Source organism: Homarus americanus, unplaced genomic scaffold, assembly GCF_018991925.1.
Source record: "Homarus americanus isolate GMGI-L3 unplaced genomic scaffold, GMGI_Hamer_2.0 scaffold36188, whole genome shotgun sequence".
NCBI lineage: Eukaryota > Metazoa > Arthropoda > Malacostraca > Decapoda > Nephropidae > Homarus > Homarus americanus.
Window position 1 is genome coordinate 5,547,526 of NW_024718183.1, and position 21,221 is coordinate 5,568,746.

Here is a 21,221-nt window from a genome sequence, read left to right on the forward strand (position 1 = left end):
TGTGTGACCAGTCTGGTGAAGGGAGGATTTGTTACTTTATTAATATTTATTTAACCAGTCAAAGCTAGATATTTTGTCACTTGCAGATCTTTTATTTTAATTGTGGCTATAAAAAATTGAACTTAAGAGCAACGAACCCAAGAAGAAACTGTTAACTGAAAGATAAGGAGAAATTTAAATATAATTTAGGAAGCCCTAATGTTGTACTTTATTAAAAAAAAAATAAAAAAAAATATATAGGCTATATATATATATATATATATATATATATATATATATATATATATATATATATATATATATATATATATATATATATATATATATATATATATATATATATATATATATATATATATATATATATATATATATATATATATATATATATATATATATATATATATATATATAATGGTCCAGTAGCATTGCAAATATTGAGTGACATCACATATGTAAACACCTTGCATCAGTACACCTCTAGTTTTTCTGTTGTAAGCTGTTATATTAATGTCAACCACTTTTTCTTGCATCTCCTCTAAAGGCATTACTAGCACTTGCCATTCACAGTACAGTAAGTTCTCGCATCGTGGTTCTGTTCTTGAAAACCGCGACGGAAACAACGTTAACATAATCAATTTTCTCCATAAGAAATAGATAAAATATGGGAGTTACGTTTCCTAGGCTCCCTTTGCCCCATAAAATACATTACATATACAGAAATTCCTTGGCCTTTTTATTGAAAACAGAATATATTTATAAATAAACTAAATCATTTTGTATTGTACTCACTGATGGACGGAGGTGTTTGGTGGGTATTGGAGCGGAGGAGGAGTGAGGCAAGTAACTGAGACCCGGCGGTTGGCTGCTCCTCCCGCTCTGACTGGGGTTCCTCCGCTGCTGTTTGCTCCTCCTCGGCTGCTGGCCATAATTTACGCCACACACCATTCAGGCAACTTTCTGAAACTTCTTGCCAATGTTGTCGATTGCATGAAGAATGCTGTAACCCCGCCATTATTCTCGGATTGTAGGTTTAATTTCTCCGTCAGTTGTCTTGAGCAGTTGGTCCATGGTATGCCGTAAATAATACGCTGGATAACCATAAGGCTAACGTGGGCATTATGTTGATTCTGGTCCTCCATCCACAGCCAGCATCTTTTTCATCTTCTCAATCAATGAACTTCGAGCACGACTTGTTTTTGCTGCACTCAGAGAAGTACTGTACCACTTTCAGCACTATCCTATATCTTGTTCGTGCTGGTCCGGTTAGTACGCACTGTTGTGGGGGTTAAACCAAGCGCACCAGCAATGTCCACTGCACGTTCACCTTTTTCAAAATGGTTTAAAACTTCCATTTTCGTAGGAAGACTAATGGTCTTTTGTTACTTCTTCACAACACTATCATCAGTAGCACTTGATGGGCACGGAAGCCATTTCAAATGGTTAGAGTACAGTTTTAAGAGCAAAAACACTTAAACACGCACAAACGCTGTGGTAGCCTGACAAAGACTTGGGACGCCGTGACGCTCCGCGGGTGAGAGCGTTGCACGTCAAGATGAGATGCGCCGTAGAAAGTAATCCGTGACTGCATTATACTGAATCTGCAGGATAGTATCCAAATCAGGGGTGTCTAAAGAAGAGCGACGTTATAACGAAACACCGTTATCGGGGGCAACGTTAAGTGAGGACTTCATGTATCTTGGGTCTTACCAGCCAGTATTACCTTGCACCTGTGGGTTGGGCAAGAAAAAACAAGAACTAGTTGTTGCTGAGAACCAGTGTGGGGAATGCACACACACACACACACACACACACACTCTCACCTCAATTTTTTTTAAATAAGTAATCATAAATGAATTTGTATAAAAAAAATGGACTGCTCCCATATTTTGTTATTGGAAATTTCCAGTTAGTATCTAGTTAAGAGGGAATTGACTATAGTTACATTATTTGTTGTTTACCTAAGGAGAGGAGTTTAGTACCGGTAACTCTTTGATTCGTATATCCAACGCTTATGTCCTTATATTCCATCACAGTGTAAAAGAAGAGGTGGATCCAAGAAGATGCAGTGGTCTCATCTCATTCAGCCCCTCTCCTGTCAAGGTTAGTACAGTAATTATCATTTGTAAATAGGGTAGAATGAGACCGATAACTTAGTTTCCTAAGACGGTTCTGTTAACCCCCTACCACTTGTGCATGGGGTCCCCCTCTGCTGAATAAAATCATCTGGTGTTAAAGCACGGAATTGACTTCATGGTAGACTCACATTTTTAATACATTTCTTTCTGATATATTTGTGAGAGGATTTTCCCATTATTATTTATTTGTATGTTTTGTGTGTGCGTCTTCACACACACACACACACACACACTATATATATATATATATAATGAATGATATTGGAAGGAAAATTGTATGAGTGGGTGAAAGGATGAACACTCATTAACTCTGGGCCAGCCAGTGTATTAATCACTCGGACCTGAAAAGTGAACACATAAAATACTTGGTAGTTCTCTGATAATTTTTTATATATTGCCTAAAAGAGGAATAAACAGTGTTTTAACAGCCCATTGGATATAGTTCACCTTACAGGATAGGTTTGGTTGGACAAAACATTGACTATGGTCTTTGAAATTGCTGTAGTTGCTTCTATATCTTTTTTTTTATTTTATTTATTTATTTATTTTTTTTTTTTTTTATTTTTTTTTTCCTTTCTCTATCAAGGTGTTTCTCTTATGTCAGGGACCAGGTAACAGAAAAGAGGAGGGTGGGTTTCTTTCTAATTTATCAAGTCTTTTTGTTGGATCTCTTCTCACGTGAAAAATATTAATTGTTTATGTGTTTTAACAGCGCCAGAGAGATACAGAAAGAAGAGGAACTCCAATGAAAGCAATGATCAGCACTTTTGCTGATGAAACTTTTGCAATGGATGCTACAAGTCTTGAGAATACAACTGTTCTTGAAGGTGGTAACACAACAGTTGTGTCTTCTAATCATTCCTTGAACAATACCACCATTAACAGTACTGGCAATGTCAATGAAACTATCATTCACCTACCAGTAAGTAGAATGAACCTGTATTTTTGTTTTATTTTATTTTATTTTATTTTTTAGTTTAAACTGAGTTTTTTCTATATACAGTCGGGTCTCAAAGTACTGAATGCATAACTAGAGTACACAACCTCGCTTATACGCGGTTGATCCCCTTACGCTTGGGACTTGCTCTTTAGTGAGCCAACCCACCCAACCTTTCTTGCTAACTTTGTGTCTTTTCCTATTGAATCTACCCACCCAGCATTTTTCACTAACTCAGCATCATTCGCGTGAGAATTGAGTCTACCCACCCAGCGTCCCTCTTATTTATCATGTCATAACTTTTTAATCATATAATTTTGCATTATTTAAACAGTAATAGTATCTATTTTATTATCCATTTTGATGGTGCAGCTGGTTGGTCTTATTGTCAGACTAAATAAATTATGGCCATACTAATAATAATAATCTCGCTAGGTTTTAATTATCTTGACCCCTGAAGATTAGCCACCCTTAAGCTACCTTAGGGTTAAGTTAGCTTTAGGATGGTTAGTATATAATGGGATCGTGTTTGTAACGTTGATATTCATAACTGAGGAACCTTCTGTATATGGTAATTACCAGTACAGTATACATTGGTATTCATACTTAGCCATATATAGTTGGTCTGCAATTATGGTGTGTCAGTTATTAACTAAGTTTGTGCTGGACTATGAAGAAAATTCAGAAGTGGACAAATATTTTGTTGCTGCTCTACAAGGAATCCCATATTCCCTGCAGTTGTGTGTAAATGAGGCAGAAAGTCAGATCAGCAACCTGGGACTTGGTCAAAATTTTTGTGATGCCATATGGAATGTTTACTAGAGTGGGTGATTGACACTGTTTACATTGGCTAACGCACTCAGATTGATTGTTTGGTAATTGCAACATTTAGTGAGGTTTTAGCGAAGAAATGTGGAATTCAAATTTAATCTAGCTACCCTTAAACTACTTTATTCTTAATGTTACAATATGCATTGATTGTTAATATGGTAAATGTTTCCATGCTTCCCACTGCTGGCTGACACTGCTTCTTCACAAATCAATACTAACTTTTTTTTTTAAGAATGAGCTGATGAACACTTGTACAGTCGGAAACCATAATCTCTAGCACACCTGGGTCGGTGCTGGAGGTTAGTACAGCATCCTTTCTGGACGGGGGCCCACTCTAACTATCACGAGGCAACACACGCACGAACACACACAGTCATAGTACGGCTGTATAGATGATATTATGTATAAATATTGTATATGGCATTTTATACCCTGCATTATCTTCATTATATATGAACACGAAGAAAAATTACCATAGGTTGTAGTTACGAAATTATGAATGGAAATAAACACTTCCAAACCACCCAGTGAATCCACACAACGTTTACAGTGCTTGTGTGTGTGTATGTCAGACCACGATGCTTCCACCACACCCCATCTATATCTTTTATTTTCCCTTCATTCGCATAACTATATGAAAAATCGTGTTTAATTTAACTACATATTTCAAAAACCTTAAATTACATGTGGATCAGTCACTCCTCATTTGACACACATGTAGTGTGTCAAATGAGGAGAGAGAAGGAGCTCTCTAGTGTTGGTGCTGGACGCCCAGGTCAGTGTGGGACACAATTTTGAGGTGTGGGTGTGGCGGTTCAGGTCTTATGGTCAAAAATGGGTTTCTCAGGTAAGGGTTTACTGACCTCTCTGCCTAATTCCTATGGATAACCATACTTGGGGTATTCACAAGGCCAGGGCAGCAGGTGATGAGCCGGTCTTGCTGCTATGGATGGCCAACTCCCACATATTATTGATCCTTTTTAAGATATAAAAATAAAAAATCTCCATTGCCACATGCAATGACGGGCCACAGAAATAATCTGGCGGGCAAAATTTGGCTGCGGGCAGTATCTTTCTCACCCCTAGTGTAACTGGACGAAACTATAATTTTGTTCTGTAACTTTTTTCCAGTTGGCTAATGCAGAGAAAATGGTGACTGAGCGTGAAATGAATGACAAACTCAAGAATATGGAGTTTTATATGCAGGTAAGACACTAAATTTTATTTACTGTATTAATAACACTGAAGATTATAAGTTAAATCTCAGGTGGGATTGCATTTACGATTGTATCTAAGACTGCAATTTTCTAGAATGATCAGAAGAAGAAAATATTTTCTTGTGAAGCCAAAGATGATATTTTACTACAGGCATCCCCCCCGTTACGGAAGGGTTCCGTTCCCGGAAAATTGACCGTACCGTGAAATTCCGTACGCGAAAGCTATTTTCCCATTGACTTCCATTATAAAACTGGAGATGCGTTCCTAAGGAATTTTTTTGGCCCACAAAAAGTAATTCAAGCACTTTTATTAATGAAAATAAACATTTATAAACACATACAATACAGTACATTAAATAATTTATGATATACCTTCTTAAAACACCAATTTAGGGGTTAATATTGCATTAACAGCTATGTGTATGTTTATTTGAGTTCCCCGTCATAGGAGTCCATTTTCTCTCACGTCAAGGCCGCCTGAGTCATCCGTTTTCTCTTAATCTTAAGAGTTCACCAGGGACTACTGTATTATTTTTTAGTGGTGACACAGAATTTGATATTGCAACTGGGGTTGCAATTGTTGAGGCAACTTAGGTATGTCTGATTACAGTTGGAATATTCAAAATCCATTTTGAGTGAAGTTTAAAGCTTCAACTGTCTTTATGGTTGGTAAAACTTGTCAGTCTGAATGGCGTGTGTGAGGCTTTGTGTTTGTACAACCGCTAAATATATAAATATATAATGTTATGGTAATTATCAGAAACACACATAGGCATGATGAGGTTTATTACAAAGTGATGAAAAGGATACTGTATAGTGGGTAGTACACAAAACATGTGCTAGCCATGTCTCTTTATTTGAGTGCCCCATTATAGGAGTCCGTTTTCTCTCGCTTCAAAGCCGCCTGAGTCGTCCGTTTTCTCTTAATTATGAGTGCACCAGGGACTACTGTTTTATTTTTTAGTGGTGACACAGAATTTGATATTGCAACTGGGGTTGCAATTGTTGAAGCAACTTAGGTATGTCTGATTACAGTTGGAATATTCAAGATCCATTGTGAGTGATGTTTAAAGCTTCAACTGTCTTTATGGTTTGTAAAACTTGTCAAGTCTGTCAGTCTGAATGGCATGTGTGAGGCCTTGTGTTTGTTAAAATTTACCCCAATTTCCGTAAGGGCGGATTTACGGGCCGTAACGCGAAATTATTGGTCATAGTTTACAAATTCAGACTTCCATGTATGAGATGTGTCTATCATAATCCCACTCTGATATCTTCACTTTGAAGTCATATATATATATATATATATATATATATATATATATATATATATATATATATATATATATATATATATATATATATATATATATATATATATATATATATATATATATATATATATATATATATATATATATATATATATATATATATATATAGGACAGAATAAACAGAGAAGAGGAAGATATATATATATAGGAGAGAGTATAGAGTATAGGAATGTAAAGATAGGAAACTTGGTAGCGTGGCCTGGATGTTATTTGCACAGCGTCACTACGCTTATCTTATCTCGTATGTCAATACACATATATTACTTCATAAAGGACAACTTGTTAAACACACTCTTGATACAACTTCTTGCCTTCACTCAATAACATGGACACATTAATATCACTGCTATTATATAAGGGTACTAACACCTCATGCTTCGTTATAGCACTGACTCTAGGGCACACACCTGAATAGATACACTTCCCTGACCATTAACTCACCCCTGGACGTTCTGGCAGACTCCGCCACTGTGCCTAGCGTAGGCCCAGTGAGTGCTGGCTGGGCTGCCTCCATCACAGGGAGAGTCTGCTTAGCTGACGATGCCGTGGTCTAGTCGGGAGGTCTCCCTCCCGACCTGGGGAGGGGACGTGCGTGACTCCGCTTAGTGAACCGAGTGACGACCCGAACGGGAGAGAGATGACAGCAACCAGAATGATAATGATAATGGAATAGGAATGGTAATGCCCGTGGACGGGACTGTAGGGCCTTTATATGGGGTCGGCCCAGCCGGCCTCTGACCTCTAACAATTAACACTAAACTGGTTTGATCTGGATAATTGTGTGCAGGTGTGGTCCTGGCCAGGTGTCTTGGCTAGGTGCGGTTGTAGGTCACCGGCTCACGTCATTAGCGGGCCAGGTCAAGTCCCTAGGGTCGACCTGAGGTGTGTCAACCTGGAATGCGGTGGTACCACGAGGTCTGTGGTGTACTTGCTGTTATATGTGACATAATTCTGGGCTGTAAGGTTTGGTCTGACAATCACTCATTACACCTCCCGCCAAGACCAAAGCTTCATCACAGAGACTGATGTCACATACAGACAGCAACATCACGTGTGGTATCAAAGATAATCCCTGGGGCGCTAACATAGTTTCACATTTACAAACAACAATCTCATAGGTGTATGTTTTTCTACTGGCGCTAGTTTGATCTGACAAAGCTCACTATACCTCCCGCCAAGATCAAAGCTTCTATGCCAGGAGAAAAAGGAAACATAGTAAGTGAACATAGAATGAAAGAATCCTTCATATGTAGCATAGTGTCCGAGGCGACCTTGCAAATCACATTCTACAACCAATAATAGGTGTTACATTTCCTTATCAGCCCATGTCCAAATAACAATTCATCTCAGTCAGTAATATAGCTACAACATCGTGTTTCATAGTCCAAGACATTGATCAAATGAACTCATAGAAAAAAGTGAGACTAAAAAAAGACATTCTTTGTAGTAAACATCAACAAAATCAGAGAAAATACTTCAAAATACACAAAAAATGTTCCTACTTCACATATTAGGGTATTGATATCTTTTTATTATACATCAACAACATCAGTACATTAGTTGGGTCCGGCATAGCTCACGTCTTCCATCCAGCTGGTATCTGAAAAATAGGGGATGGCGGCAGCTCAGCAGCTGTAGTCGGTTGGTCCTTCATCATCGACTTTCTTGTGATGTCAGGACAGCACATCTTCTGTCTTCTTTCTTCACATAGCACATCTTCTGTCTTCTGTCTTCTTTCTTCACATACCGCACCTTGTAGGTCGTTTCTCCACACCTTCTGACTTCTTCTCACTTCCTCCTGGTTTCCATACTCTTCCAGACGAGTTTTCTGTCCCATCTGCGTTCTTCCTCTATACATCTTCATTTTCATATTCCAGATGAATTTTTCTGCTCCATCTGAGTTTCTTTATACATCTTCGTTTTCCGTCATATTCCAGATGAATTTTTCTGCTCCATCTGAGTTTCTTTATACATCTTCGTTTTCCGTCATATTCCAGATGAATTTTTCTGCTTCATCTGCATTTCTTCTCTGCAACATCATCATTTTCAACATATTCCAGACGATTTTCTGTTCGTCTGCCGACGGCCCTCTCCGGCCGGGATGAAAGCCGGTCCACTGTTTGGGCTGTCGTCTCCTTAGATGACTGTAAGGCAGGTTCCGCGGACCAGGGCTCGCCCTCCGTACGTGAGTGTCGGCGAGACCAAAGACCGTCCTGTCTTACACCTTCCACAGTGGTGAATCCCTCCCTGGCTGGGCTCACCAGGGTTCGTTGTGTGGCGATCCATTCCACACTCCTTACTTCCTAAAGTAGAAAAATATAAAATCTTCTTAATCCTATACCAAGGGAGGACTTGAAAGAAGTGACGTGGTGTGTGGTGGGTTTCGTGCTGCCTTCATCAAGCTGCATTCATCACGCTGCTTTCATCATGCTGGTTCTTCTCTGCTCGTATGTACTGTGGTTGACGTCCGGCTGGCCATGGGTGGTACTGTGTGTGACATTTGACAGAGAAACAATCCTAAAGGGGTGATGGATTAGTTGGAAGTGCATTCGCAAAAAAAAAGTTTACTTTATATGTTAGGTCAATGTTTGGCAACTATCATTTCCGTCACGACAATGTTCTCATCAGGCTGGGTCGGGGAGTGAAGCTCTGCGCACTACACTGAATATCATTTATCACTGCGCGTCAAAGAGTACATCACAAATCATAATAGCATAAAAATACACTGAGTGAAGCTCTGCATTCATCGCAATATTACTTTATATTAACCATCATCATCAACACACAGCTTACGGGACAAAAGACGGGGGAATTAGTGTGGTCAAGCGAGGCGGGGCAGGTCAGAAGGACGTGAGGTCACCCGAGCGGGGTGGGGCGAGGCGGGGCGGCGCGGGGCGAGGCGAGGCTGGCCAGGCCCAGCCAGGCTGGTGCGTTGCGGGTGAGGTGGGGAGGAGCCGAGGCGTGGTTGATCGGGCCAAACCGAGGCTTCGCGGGGCGGGGAGGTGCACGGAACGGAGGGGCGGGGCAGGGCAGGGCAGGGATGGGAGGAAGGGTAAGGAGGGTGAGGTAAGGATTAGGACAGGGAGGAGGATGTAGGTTAAAAGACATGTTAAGTTATAACAGTTAGTACGGATACCGCTTTCATCACTGAAACATAATGGCTACATTCAACACTGACCAACAATCAAACTGCACTTGGGCTACTGAGAATGCCACAGATAGCGGGTGACACTGAGAAATTACGTTAAGCACTGAACATATTTCTATTAAAAATTCGCACATACCACGACGAGAGACATTTACTTGAGCTGTAACGGTGACACACTAGGACACTTTTCACGCTACTAGCAGGAACTTCTTATCACGCACTTTTGAACTAACGAGCCAGGTGCTATGGCTAACGGGGGAGGGCATGGGTTTACGTTAAGTACACTGTTACCAATAACAAGGGACGCGGGGGGCGTGGGTTAACGTCATAGTTCGCTGCCGCCAATGTAATGAGACAGAATAAACAGAGAAGAGGAAGATATATATATATAGGAGTAGAAATGTAAAGATAGGAAACTTGGTAGCGTGGCCTGGATGTTATTTGCACAGCGTCACTACGCTTATCTTATCTCGTATGTCAATACACATATATTACTTCTTAAAGGGACAACTTGTTAAACACCTCTTGATACAACTATTTATTACTTCACTCAATGACATGGACACATTAATATCACTATTATATCGGGGTACTAACACATCATGCTTTACGTTACTTGACACTGACTCTCGGACACACCTGAATGAATACACTTCCCACAGTAGGTAACTCACCCTAGGACGTTCTGACAAGACTCACGTGTACCCTGACGTAGGCCCAGTGAGTGCTGGCTGGGCTGCCTTCATCACAGGGAGAGTCTGCTTAGCTGGTGATGCTGTGGTCTGGTCGGGAGGTCTCCCTCCCGACCTGGGGAGGGGACGTGCGTGACTCTGCTTAGTGAACCGAGTGACGACCCGAACGGGAGAGAGATGACAGCAACCAGAATGATAATGATAATGGAATAGGAATCGACCCCCGAATGCCCGTGGACGGGACTGTAGGGCCTTTATATGGGGTCGGCCCAGCCGGCTTCTGACCTCTAACAATTAACACTAAACTGGTTTGATCTGGATAATTGTGTGCAGGTGTGGTCCTGGCCAGGTGTCTTGGCTAGGTGCGGTTGTAGGTCACCGGCTCACGTCATTAGCGGGCCAGGTCAAGTCCCTAGGGTCGACCTGAGGTGTGTCAACCTGGAATGCGGTGGTACCACGAGGTCTGTGGTGTACTTGCTGTTATATGTGACATAATTCTGGGCTGTAAGGTTTGGTCTGACAATCACTCATTATATATATATATATATATATATATATATATATATATATATATATATATATATATATATATATATATATATATATATATATATATATATATATATATATATATATATATATATATATATATATATATATATATATATATATATATATATATATATATATATATATAATGCTGAGAGCGTATGAGTTTGCCAAGCCTTGTATGCCATGATGTCACATTGGGAGAGAGTGACGCATCCATACATACGTTCACCTTCCACATAGGATATTGTTCACACTTTTGTATTAATCATTTTTCTTTTTCTATTTCATAGTTTTATACTGTACAGGTATTCCCTTTATTTTTAAGTCACATTATAGTACTGAAATAATTTTCCCACAACTTTTAGTTCCATTAAATGAATCAGTGGCAAAATGCATGGCCATCTCAAGGCAACAGCTGCTAATATGTATGATTTTTTATATCCACAGGACCATATGTTAAGAAAGAGTCGTGAGTTTGAAGAGGTACAGAAGACTCTGATGCAACAAATAACAGAACAGAGTATTGCCATGAATGGCATGGAAGAAGAAAATGCTACACTGAAGTTAGTGAAGCCTGCAGTTGTCAGGGTTTGATTTTAATTTATATTACAAGATTTTTTTGTGAGAAGAGGAAATATTATTGAAATTACAGCTGATTGCTCAACTTAGAGTGCATAGTGAATTGGCATGAAACATGGTGAACTAAGATTTACTGAGTATATAAAATGATAAAGGGATCAAATTTATACAATGTAGACATGTACAATATTTAGTTATTTCTACCTAGGTTAACCTTCTCATTCCACTCTTGTCTTTTGCCACTTAATTATTTTCTCCTCCTCTGAGGTTTGTGGTCTCCTTAACATTCTCCTCACAACCAGTGGGAGAAGAATGAAAAAGATAGATGAAACTGCCCCATGGCTTTGCTTTATTGATGTTTATGGACCATTTATTGCAGGTTCTAAGGTCACTCTTGAAGTAAACTTTACTTTATGACTGTTGTGACCTTGGTAACTTCAAATTTCTTTACACCTCCCAAAACTATATTAAATTTCATATATTTTGACACCTACAATATTGAAATTGTGTGGTGGGTTACAGAGATATGCTAAAAATAATGTAAGCAGACTTTAACATCAATTATCTCGCTCACTGTTTTGGCACAAACGTCATTCTTCCATCGCCCTTCTCATATATTATACCAAAATATGAATCTAGTACAAAAATAATTGTCATTAAGTGTGTGTGGCAAGAAGCAATAAATAAAAAATTAGCACTTTATGGCTGGAGATGTATGTAACAGTACAGCTGACAGTTGCTGCCTCACTATCTTAAAAGTATAGTACATATTGGCCAATATGATCTTATCCTTTTAATCCATGGACCAGAGGGTTGATTAACACTGCTTGGTGGTACTAAATCCCCTTCATGCCATTGGTAAATGGTGCTACTGTATATAGATAAGAAAAGTGCTTGCTGGACACTTAAAGAGAGTAGCTTTATTTATTTATCAGTATTTTAAGTATGCTCAAGAAAACAAAATTAAATCCTACTCCCACAGTTATTTGAATGAAAATTTCAGGCATAAAGCTACACAGTACAGATGTCCAGCAAACAGTTTTGGAAACTAAAGATATACTGCAATTTTTTTTTAAAGAGTCCGTATTTCATCTGGTACCAGTTGGCCAAATCCAGGCTATGGCCCATCAAGTACAGTACTGTAATCAGCTGTATCCATTGTAATATAATTGTCTAAGGTAATAGTAAAATTTACTTTCATAAATTATAGTGAAGCTGAATTACTATACTGACATTGTATCAGAAAGTGTCCATAAGGCTTCATAATGTCAAACAAGTTCTCATAAGGTGTCACATTCATGTAAGGTGTTAAAGTGTATAACAAAGTGTCAGTGTTACCACTTTACAATATCACAATAGGTGTGTGGTGGCAGTGGATACATCACCTTCCTAAGGGTCAATGATACAATCATTGGGCATTCCCAATCCATTCACCTGTAATTGGTTACTTGATTTCACAGTTGGCAGAGTGAAGGTGGTTGAATGTAGCACTGGCCATGCTGTTTCCTTGCAAACAGAAAGCTTAGTATACAGTGCACTGTATCCAGGCTGGTTCTAATGGACAGTCACGCTTGTGGGACCCACTTTCACTTTTCACAACCATACTGATTCATTAGAATATAAAATTATCACAAGTATACCCACAGAATTTGCATACTGAGTGTCTGTCACACTCACAACCTGATAAATCTTGAGAACTTTCTCACTGATGTTCTTGTAAAAGTTTGTGACTCACAGATTCAGCTTTGAAATTCCTAAAGAATTATGGGTTACTCAGATTGATTCTATAGACTTAATGTTCTCAAACATTGTCATGAGAAAGGTTAAGCTTTAAATAGAAAGCAATTTGGAATTACAGTACTGTAGTGTTTGCCATATCCTGACAAGAAGTTGATGGGGAAAGTGTTTTCTTATGTCTTTTTTTTTTTTATAGGCAGAGTATTCAGCAAATGCAGGGTGTGATGGCCAAGATTGTAAAGCATCAGGCTGTACAAGAAAAAGCACGCAAGAGCCAACTTCTCTTACTGGAAAATAAGTATGAAATTAAATTATCTGTGTTGAATAAAGAGTGTCATCAGAACAAAGAAGAACTGAAGAAATCTGAAGTTGCTTTCTTTGATTTGGTTAAGTAAGTTCACTGTGTTTACTGTATTTATATACTTGAACTGTACAAAGACTCCAATCTCAGCTTTTCAAAGTCGGTTTGTGCTCAAAATATTAATTTTAATTCCAAATTTATGCTTAAGATGAGTTGTGGGAGTTTTCTTTGTATGTTTCAAGGGGAAAAATTTTCTCTAGATTCCATTTCAAATTTTGTAATGGAATTCGATGGGACAACAGATACCAAATTATACTATGGAAATATTTTCAGGAATGTAACCCTTCTGTAACTTGAGGAATGCCTGTACCAATAACAATAGTAGAGGAATTATCTTTTGAAGGAATATAAAATGGAGGAAGGGAAATGTTTCAGATATCCAGGATTGGATGTGTCAGCAGATGAATCGGTGAAGGATGAATTCTATCAGTAGTGAAAGGAAAGAGTAATACAGTAGGTGTGTTTTGATATGTATGGTAAAAAAACCTTTATCAGAGGAAGGAAATTGTTGAGCTGGCATTATTTGTTTGTAAAGCAAGAACTGCAGGTGCAAGTGGAAGAAGCAAATTAGGAACATTTAAAATATAAGTGCTTGTGAGGTGAAAAGAATTCAGAGGAAAAACAAAAACAAGTTGGGGAATTGAAAGAGTTGTCTGTCAGAAAGCAGATTAAGGTTATTTTTAGTGGTATGACTATATTAAGGGAATGGAAGTGGGAGATAGGTAAAGGGAAAGAACAATTCAGAGGTGAAAAGTTGTTGAACCTGACACTGAATGATTTTTTGGGGAAAGGGTGTGTTGTTGATTGGTGATGTTAGGTCATGCAAAGCTACAGCTGGGGCAGATCCAGGAATATCAAGGAGGGGGGGGGGGGTGTTGTTGCTGTAAGCCCCCCCTCCCCCGAATTTTTTGAAATCTGGCCGATATGGGCATTTTGAGGCTATTTTCAAGCCATGTACAATCAAAGACAAAAGTCGGGTCACGGTTTTGTCCAAAGATTAAATATAACTCGTGAAACATTATGAGAGCCCTACCACAAGGTAGAGCACCAAAAGTTTAGCCCTTCGTCATATGTTTTCACCAAATTTCACGACATGACTTTTATCTTTCATTGTACATATAATACAGGTATTAAGAGATATTCTGAAGTCAATAGTAATTACTTTTTGATATATAAAAATGCCTGAGTACAAAACTGCATTAAAAGAAAAAAAAAATAGAATTTCTTGGTGATGAGGGGTCCGACCCCAACCCACCCACCCCCCAGATCCCCCTTGTACAGGGGTAAACCAGATGAGTTTTTGGGTCAGTTTTTGATTGGAAGTACATTACCATGGCAAAATATATTGTTACTGCAGTGAGAATGAATGACAGTAAATGAAGTAAAAAAAATTGTTTGTGTTCTTGAGCGCAATCAATGCTTTAAAGAGAAAGTTGATGATAAAGGGTAAAATACTATAATCATTATCTGGTACAGTATTAAGAGTCCATGTATTTCTCTCCTAACTTCTGAAAATCTTCTTGATATGAAAAATGTGGGAATAATATTTTACTGTTTCAAAAGATTGGAGTCCCTGGACTTTGTGTTTTTACTGTTATTAATATAAGTTACCCTGACTTTATTTTTATTTTATTTTTATTTTTTCTTAGTTGGGCATTAATGGTTATCAACACTAGAATTCTTTATGGTAAATAATTATTGTCACTAATGCAACCGATCTATCTTCTTTTATAGGAAGTTTGAGCGATTACGTGAGGTTTCAGAGGCTCTGTCAAAGAGCAAAGAAACTCTTATTACTGAAAATGAAAGTTTGAGAGTAAAGTTGGTCAACAAAGAAGAAAACATCAAGATGATTATTAAAAATCTTGAAGATCAATATGAAAAGTAAGATATAAATAATTTATTTCATACATACACCCACGAGTCAAGCACCAGGTAGTGGAGGGATTAATCTTTGTTGTGCTTGGGTAGTAAGAGTTGAAGGGACTCATTTTCACTTTGTAGTATTATTTCATGATCAGGGGTTTTCTTTGCAGTAAATACTTGTTTATCATAGGGGCCCATGGTAAGTGACTCGTGATATTTATGCACACTGAACTTGACATTTTCACCATGTCTTAGAATAGATGTTCTCAGACCTTCCAACCATGTCTTAGAACAGTGGTTCTCAGACATTATTTAGGTTTGGCTATATTTGCCTTGATCTACTGTTGTAACACTCGATAAAACTTGAGTAAATACCGAACAGTGACTTTCTCTAAATACCGAACAGTGACTTTCTCCCACATCTACTAACACCACTGCTTCCCATCCCATGCACTTAATATATTTGTCAGGAAACCTAAAGCTCTTTTGTAACTATATAATATGAAAGAAAACAGAGTAAATTCTGGCAAGGACACTATCTCACACATACAAACATCAACACTTCTCACCACATAAGCTGTTACTGGTTTAGTAATCTTTTTATACACATTAAGACATCCTTACAGAAACTAAAACCCTAGTAGTGACTTGTTTAGACAAGTTTATGGATTATAGGTACTGCATGTATGGCACATTAAAGGCTGTGGTACACTTGGCACTTTTGCTCCCAACATGTTTGGCAAACATGGTCCAATCAGCAAAACAAACATTTTAAGACCTTGGATGTTAGATATTGTGATATATGCATTCCTGACCTGTATAGTTTAACATAAGTAATGCAATGTGTATTTATTTCAGTGTAATTAATATGATGTTAGGTTACCAAATGTAGTAGGATCAGTTTGCCACCAACCTTCCCAGGACATCACGAGTTGTTACATTATCTGTATTTTATTCATACATTCTGTATTACTTTTCTGCTCTTTCAAGTGAAATTTCGTACTGGTTGATGAATGTAGTATTCAGTAATGAGCTGTCAGAGGGTGAAGTGAGGTGTAATGACTGGTGGTGAGAGAGTTGGGCAGTGGTGTAGGTAGGTCAGAATCGGCCAACAAAGGTACGTGGGTGATGGTCACATGTAAGGGTAATGACTCATCCCCATGGTCACCCTCCACACTCCTGTAGTATGGTCCTGTAATGTGTGGCAGCATGGCTGAGCTGACAGTTTTTGCAAATCATAGGCCTAGAGGTGCTTGAAACACAGCATGAAAATCAAGCTACTTGTAATGCGTGTAAGGCCACAAGGTACTAGTAACATTTCATCATGGATATATCTGTGATTGGCACTAGTCAACACCTATTGGTTATCACCGATATATCCGTGATTAACGCCAGCGGGTTGAACCAAAGTCTCATTACGTAATTGGTTATTTAAGTGGGACCTTACTGTATCGTGTTTTTTAAATTAACTTCTTTGTTAAGTACAGTACAGTAATTCTAAGCTGAATAAGAAGTCTCACTTTACAGTTGTTAATCCTGTAACCAAAAAATTTAGAGATATAATAAGATATTAATATTCCTAAAAATAACCATTTCAGAGCTCAAGAAATGCATATACATATGAAGCAAAATTATGAACAAGAGTTAAAGAAGGCATCAGTAATGTTGAAGAAAGCGGAAGTGAAGATCTTAACCCTGACGGAAACAGTGGAGAAAACAACTCTTGAGAATCAGAGGTTGTCAGATCTAATTGACGACATCACCAAAAATATGAGTGGAAGTTGAGCACTTGGACATATTTAAATTATTTCTTGTGTTAGGCTGTTATACTAGATTTTACATATTTTTACTTTTGTTTTTATTATTTTATACTGGGATTATTGTATATGTATTTAATTTCTTAATGAATATACAGGGTGGCTATACTTGTTTTATATTAATGGCTAACTTTTTATTTGTTTTATATTAATGGCTAACGTTTTATTTGTTTTATATTAATTGCTAACGTTTTAAGTTCTTCATAATTCATATATGCTGTACATAACATTGCTTTACTTCATTTATATATGCTATATCCATGATCAAGTTTAAGAATAAAAGTTTGTATTAAGGGAGAATTAACTTATAAGAAATAGTTTTAGCAGTATAGTTTAACATGCCTTCATGTATCTGTCTTATCTTATTTTTATAACAATAAAAAGTGGAAGAAGAAAAACACTTTATTTACTCCTCCTGCCCCAGAAAATAAGATCAGTTCCATTTTTAACACCTTGTCAAGCCTCTATTCACTTAATGCAGGGTCCTTTTGGATACAAGCCCAATAGACAATGCATGCACACACTCCTCTCATCTCCATTCATAACTATACGCTGCCACTTCCTGGATTTCTTTCACCTTATCCCTCCTTCCATCCACCTTGAGTTATAACTTTTCTAACCTTTCACTTCTCATATTGTCTGTATCGCTTGAGCAGACACTGGTCTGCTTTCTGTTATGCACTTTTTCTCTTCATGTCTAATTTGAGTGCTGCCCATTCCTTGCATCCTATCAAAACCAACTGTTGCACTCAAGCTGTTTTCTATGATTAAACTTTCCCATTTTCTATTATGAAACTTCCTGTTTTCAGTGAAGAAATTTCCCATTTTCTATGATTAAATTTCCTGTTTTCTATGAAATCTTCCATTCTCTGTGATGAAATTTCATATATATATATATATATATATATATATATATATATATATATATATATATATATATATATATATATATATATATATATATATATAAATCACTGTAGGTGCGCGTGATCCAGGCATATGCTGATAACCACAAGGAAAAAAGAAAACACGAAGTTCCCAAGCGCTTTCGTGTAATTCACATCTTCAGGGGTGAGTACAGACTAAGGAGAAATACATAACAAGGTGTATATATACAGTAGAGGAGAGTGAGATCAAGTCCCTAGGGGACAGTGAGTGTCCACAATGGTCCAGTCACTAGGCAGTGACCCTACTAATCTTCAAAAGCACCACAGCAGTCGGTAGTCAGGTCAGAGGGTAAGATGGCCCAACCTTCTCACCTGGTTACAAATCTTCTTAATTACGAAATTATCCAGTTTGTACATACCATTACTCAAATTCATGTTGATTGATTCGGTATGTTCCTAATGTCAATTGAATTACAAGGTAATATTGAGGAGGCATTATTCCAGTCAATGCAATGCTTATTATCCCTCAAATGAACAAACAGAGCATTGGATTCGTGGCCTGTCCTAACACTACAGTATATTCATGTTGTTTAAGTCTAGTTACAACACTATATATATATATATATATATATATATATATATATATATATATATATATATATATATATATATATATATATATATATATATATATATATATATATATATATATATATATATATATATATATATATATATATATATATATATATATATATATATATATATATATATATATATATATATATATATATATATACACCCTCTACCTACTGGGTGGGACTAGGGAACGCTTACCGGCTAGGCCACAAGGACACTAAAAGCAGTTCTAGACTCTTATATTTCACACAAAGCCTGTTCATCGAGCTGATGGCGCCGTGAACCTCATTGGGAAACTGCCCGTGCCTCTTATGTGGTGTCAGTAGCATTTTACCGAATCCAGCTGGTATGAAACGCGAGGTACATATATATACTTCATTTTTAGTCCATATAACACGCGGACTTTGAGGTCGTTGATTATATATATATATATATATATATATATATATATATATATATATATATATATATATATATATATATATATATATATATATATATATATATATATATATATATATATATATATTTATATATATATTACAATTACATTTGCTTTAAAAGGGCTAAAAAATCCTTTCATTCCTCTGTAACCAGACAAGTTCCTACACTTAAGAATATTTTGACTCTGCCCTATCGTGATGAATTTGTCCCTTTAGTTCGGTCCCTCAAGCTTCTAAATATTAATGTTGTTTTCAAGTTTGACTCAACCATTACCAATATGTTAATAAGGAATAGCCCAAGTTTGAATGTAAATGGAAGTGTTTATTGTATTCCATGTAGCAAATGTAATTGTAATTATGTAGGTCAGACAGGAAAAACACTGCAGCTCAGAATCAAACAACATAAGTATAATATCAGAACTGCATCTGAAAGCAGTGCCTTGTTCGTTCATGTTAGGAATAATAATCACCCCATTGCTTGGGAAAAAAGCTTAGAAGTATTCAAATCATCTTGTGTCACAGAAAGACTTCTGGTTGAAGCTAGTTTGATTAAGGAATTAAAATCAATAAACCTTAGTGATGGTCAGTTCAAAACTGATAATATGTTACATAAATTTATTTGTCAGTGGCCCAAGGTTAAAACTGCTTTGAAAACCTTTGATCTTGATGTATGACAGTTATTTTGTGGGTCCCTTTTTTCTGACCTGACCTGTCTAGTCACGTCACCACCCTTCTCTTAAGCTCCTCTACGGTTGTGTTGGTGTGGGGATTAGTGGATGTCATCATTATGACCTGACCTCATGTTTTTAGGTCACCCTGTATATTTAAGCCTCTCTCTGTCCATGTAATCTAGTTGCCTCTGAAGATGTCTTGAATAAAGACGAAAGCTAAGGTACTCCGTTGTTTCCATTTTCCCGTGTGATTTTATCAAGATATATAGATATATATATATATATATATATATATATATATATATATATATATATATATATATATATATATATATATATATATATATATATATATATATATATATATATATATATATATATATATATATATATATATATATATATATATATATATATATATATATATATATATATATATATATATATATATATATATATATATATATATATATATATATATATATATATATATATATATATATATATATATATATATATATATATATATCATCAGTCCATATAGTACGCAGACTTTTATATAAAAACAATACCTCGCTGGTCAGGAATCGAGCGCTGGACCTCTGCCTGTGAACAGGGATCACTAGTCACTACCACCGCTCCACAAGGACAATAAAAGCAATCCTAAGCTGTTTTATTTCACATAACGCCTGTTCATTTGTCTTTTTTAAGCAACATAAACCTCCATCGGGGATTGCCCATGCCATTTTACCGAGTCCAGCTAGCAAACACGAGGTTACTTTTACTGTATATCTCATCAGTTCATAATTATTGTATGAGGTCGTATTTATTTTATAATACACATTCTCAACACAAGAATTAAAGATTCTTGGAAACAAAATCGTAAAATTACCAAACTAGTGAATTATAAATATATTAATAAAACCAAATGAGTAAATCACAACTGTACTGATAAATGGAATAAAAGTTGTTTATGCAACCCACTTATTTTCCCGGTCTTACTGAAAGAAATTATACATATTAATAGTATGGAAATTGTTAGCAGAACTTAAATAGTAATGCTCTATTAACAAATTAAATAATTTAAGCATTTCATTAGATATATTTACTAATTGTTTCCCCCAGGTCTAAGTTACTGTGCTCAACTGTGAACCTTCACTTATCTTCCAGTATGTGCTAAGTTCACTAATTAGTTCCAACCTTAACTTACCCGCCTGAGCTGCTGACTCTGTGGGATACGTTATGTTTGGGTTCACACTCAGGATGGGATGGAGAAAGGAAACTCAATGTGCTCTCTGTATGCATATTGTAGTGGATGTACATTGCAGCTTGGTGCTGGGAAGGCAGCATGGTTACAAGCGTTGAGTGGAGAGAG

General features: G+C 36.9%; 1 protein-coding gene across 3 annotated transcripts in view; it reads left to right on the plus strand.

Moving 5' to 3' along the window:
* Positions 1–17,588, plus strand: part of LOC121859294 — a 36,826-nt gene extending 19,238 nt beyond the window's left edge. For 2 of the 3 annotated variants that reach the window (XM_042356080.1, XM_042356081.1), the window contains exons 10-16: positions 2,037–2,103; positions 2,851–3,060; positions 5,038–5,112; positions 11,294–11,409; positions 13,359–13,553; positions 15,258–15,407; positions 16,988–17,588. In XM_042356080.1, coding sequence (XP_042212014.1) covers positions 2,037–2,103; positions 2,851–3,060; positions 5,038–5,112; positions 11,294–11,409; positions 13,359–13,553; positions 15,258–15,407; positions 16,988–17,174 — 1,000 coding nt within the window. In that variant the 3' untranslated portion in view covers positions 17,175–17,588. The remainder of the gene's footprint in view (positions 1–2,036; positions 2,104–2,850; positions 3,061–5,037; positions 5,113–11,293; positions 11,410–13,358; positions 13,554–15,257; positions 15,408–16,987) is intronic. The other variant, XM_042356082.1, reaches the window with a different exon arrangement.
* Positions 17,589–21,221: the final 3,633 nt, after the last annotated feature.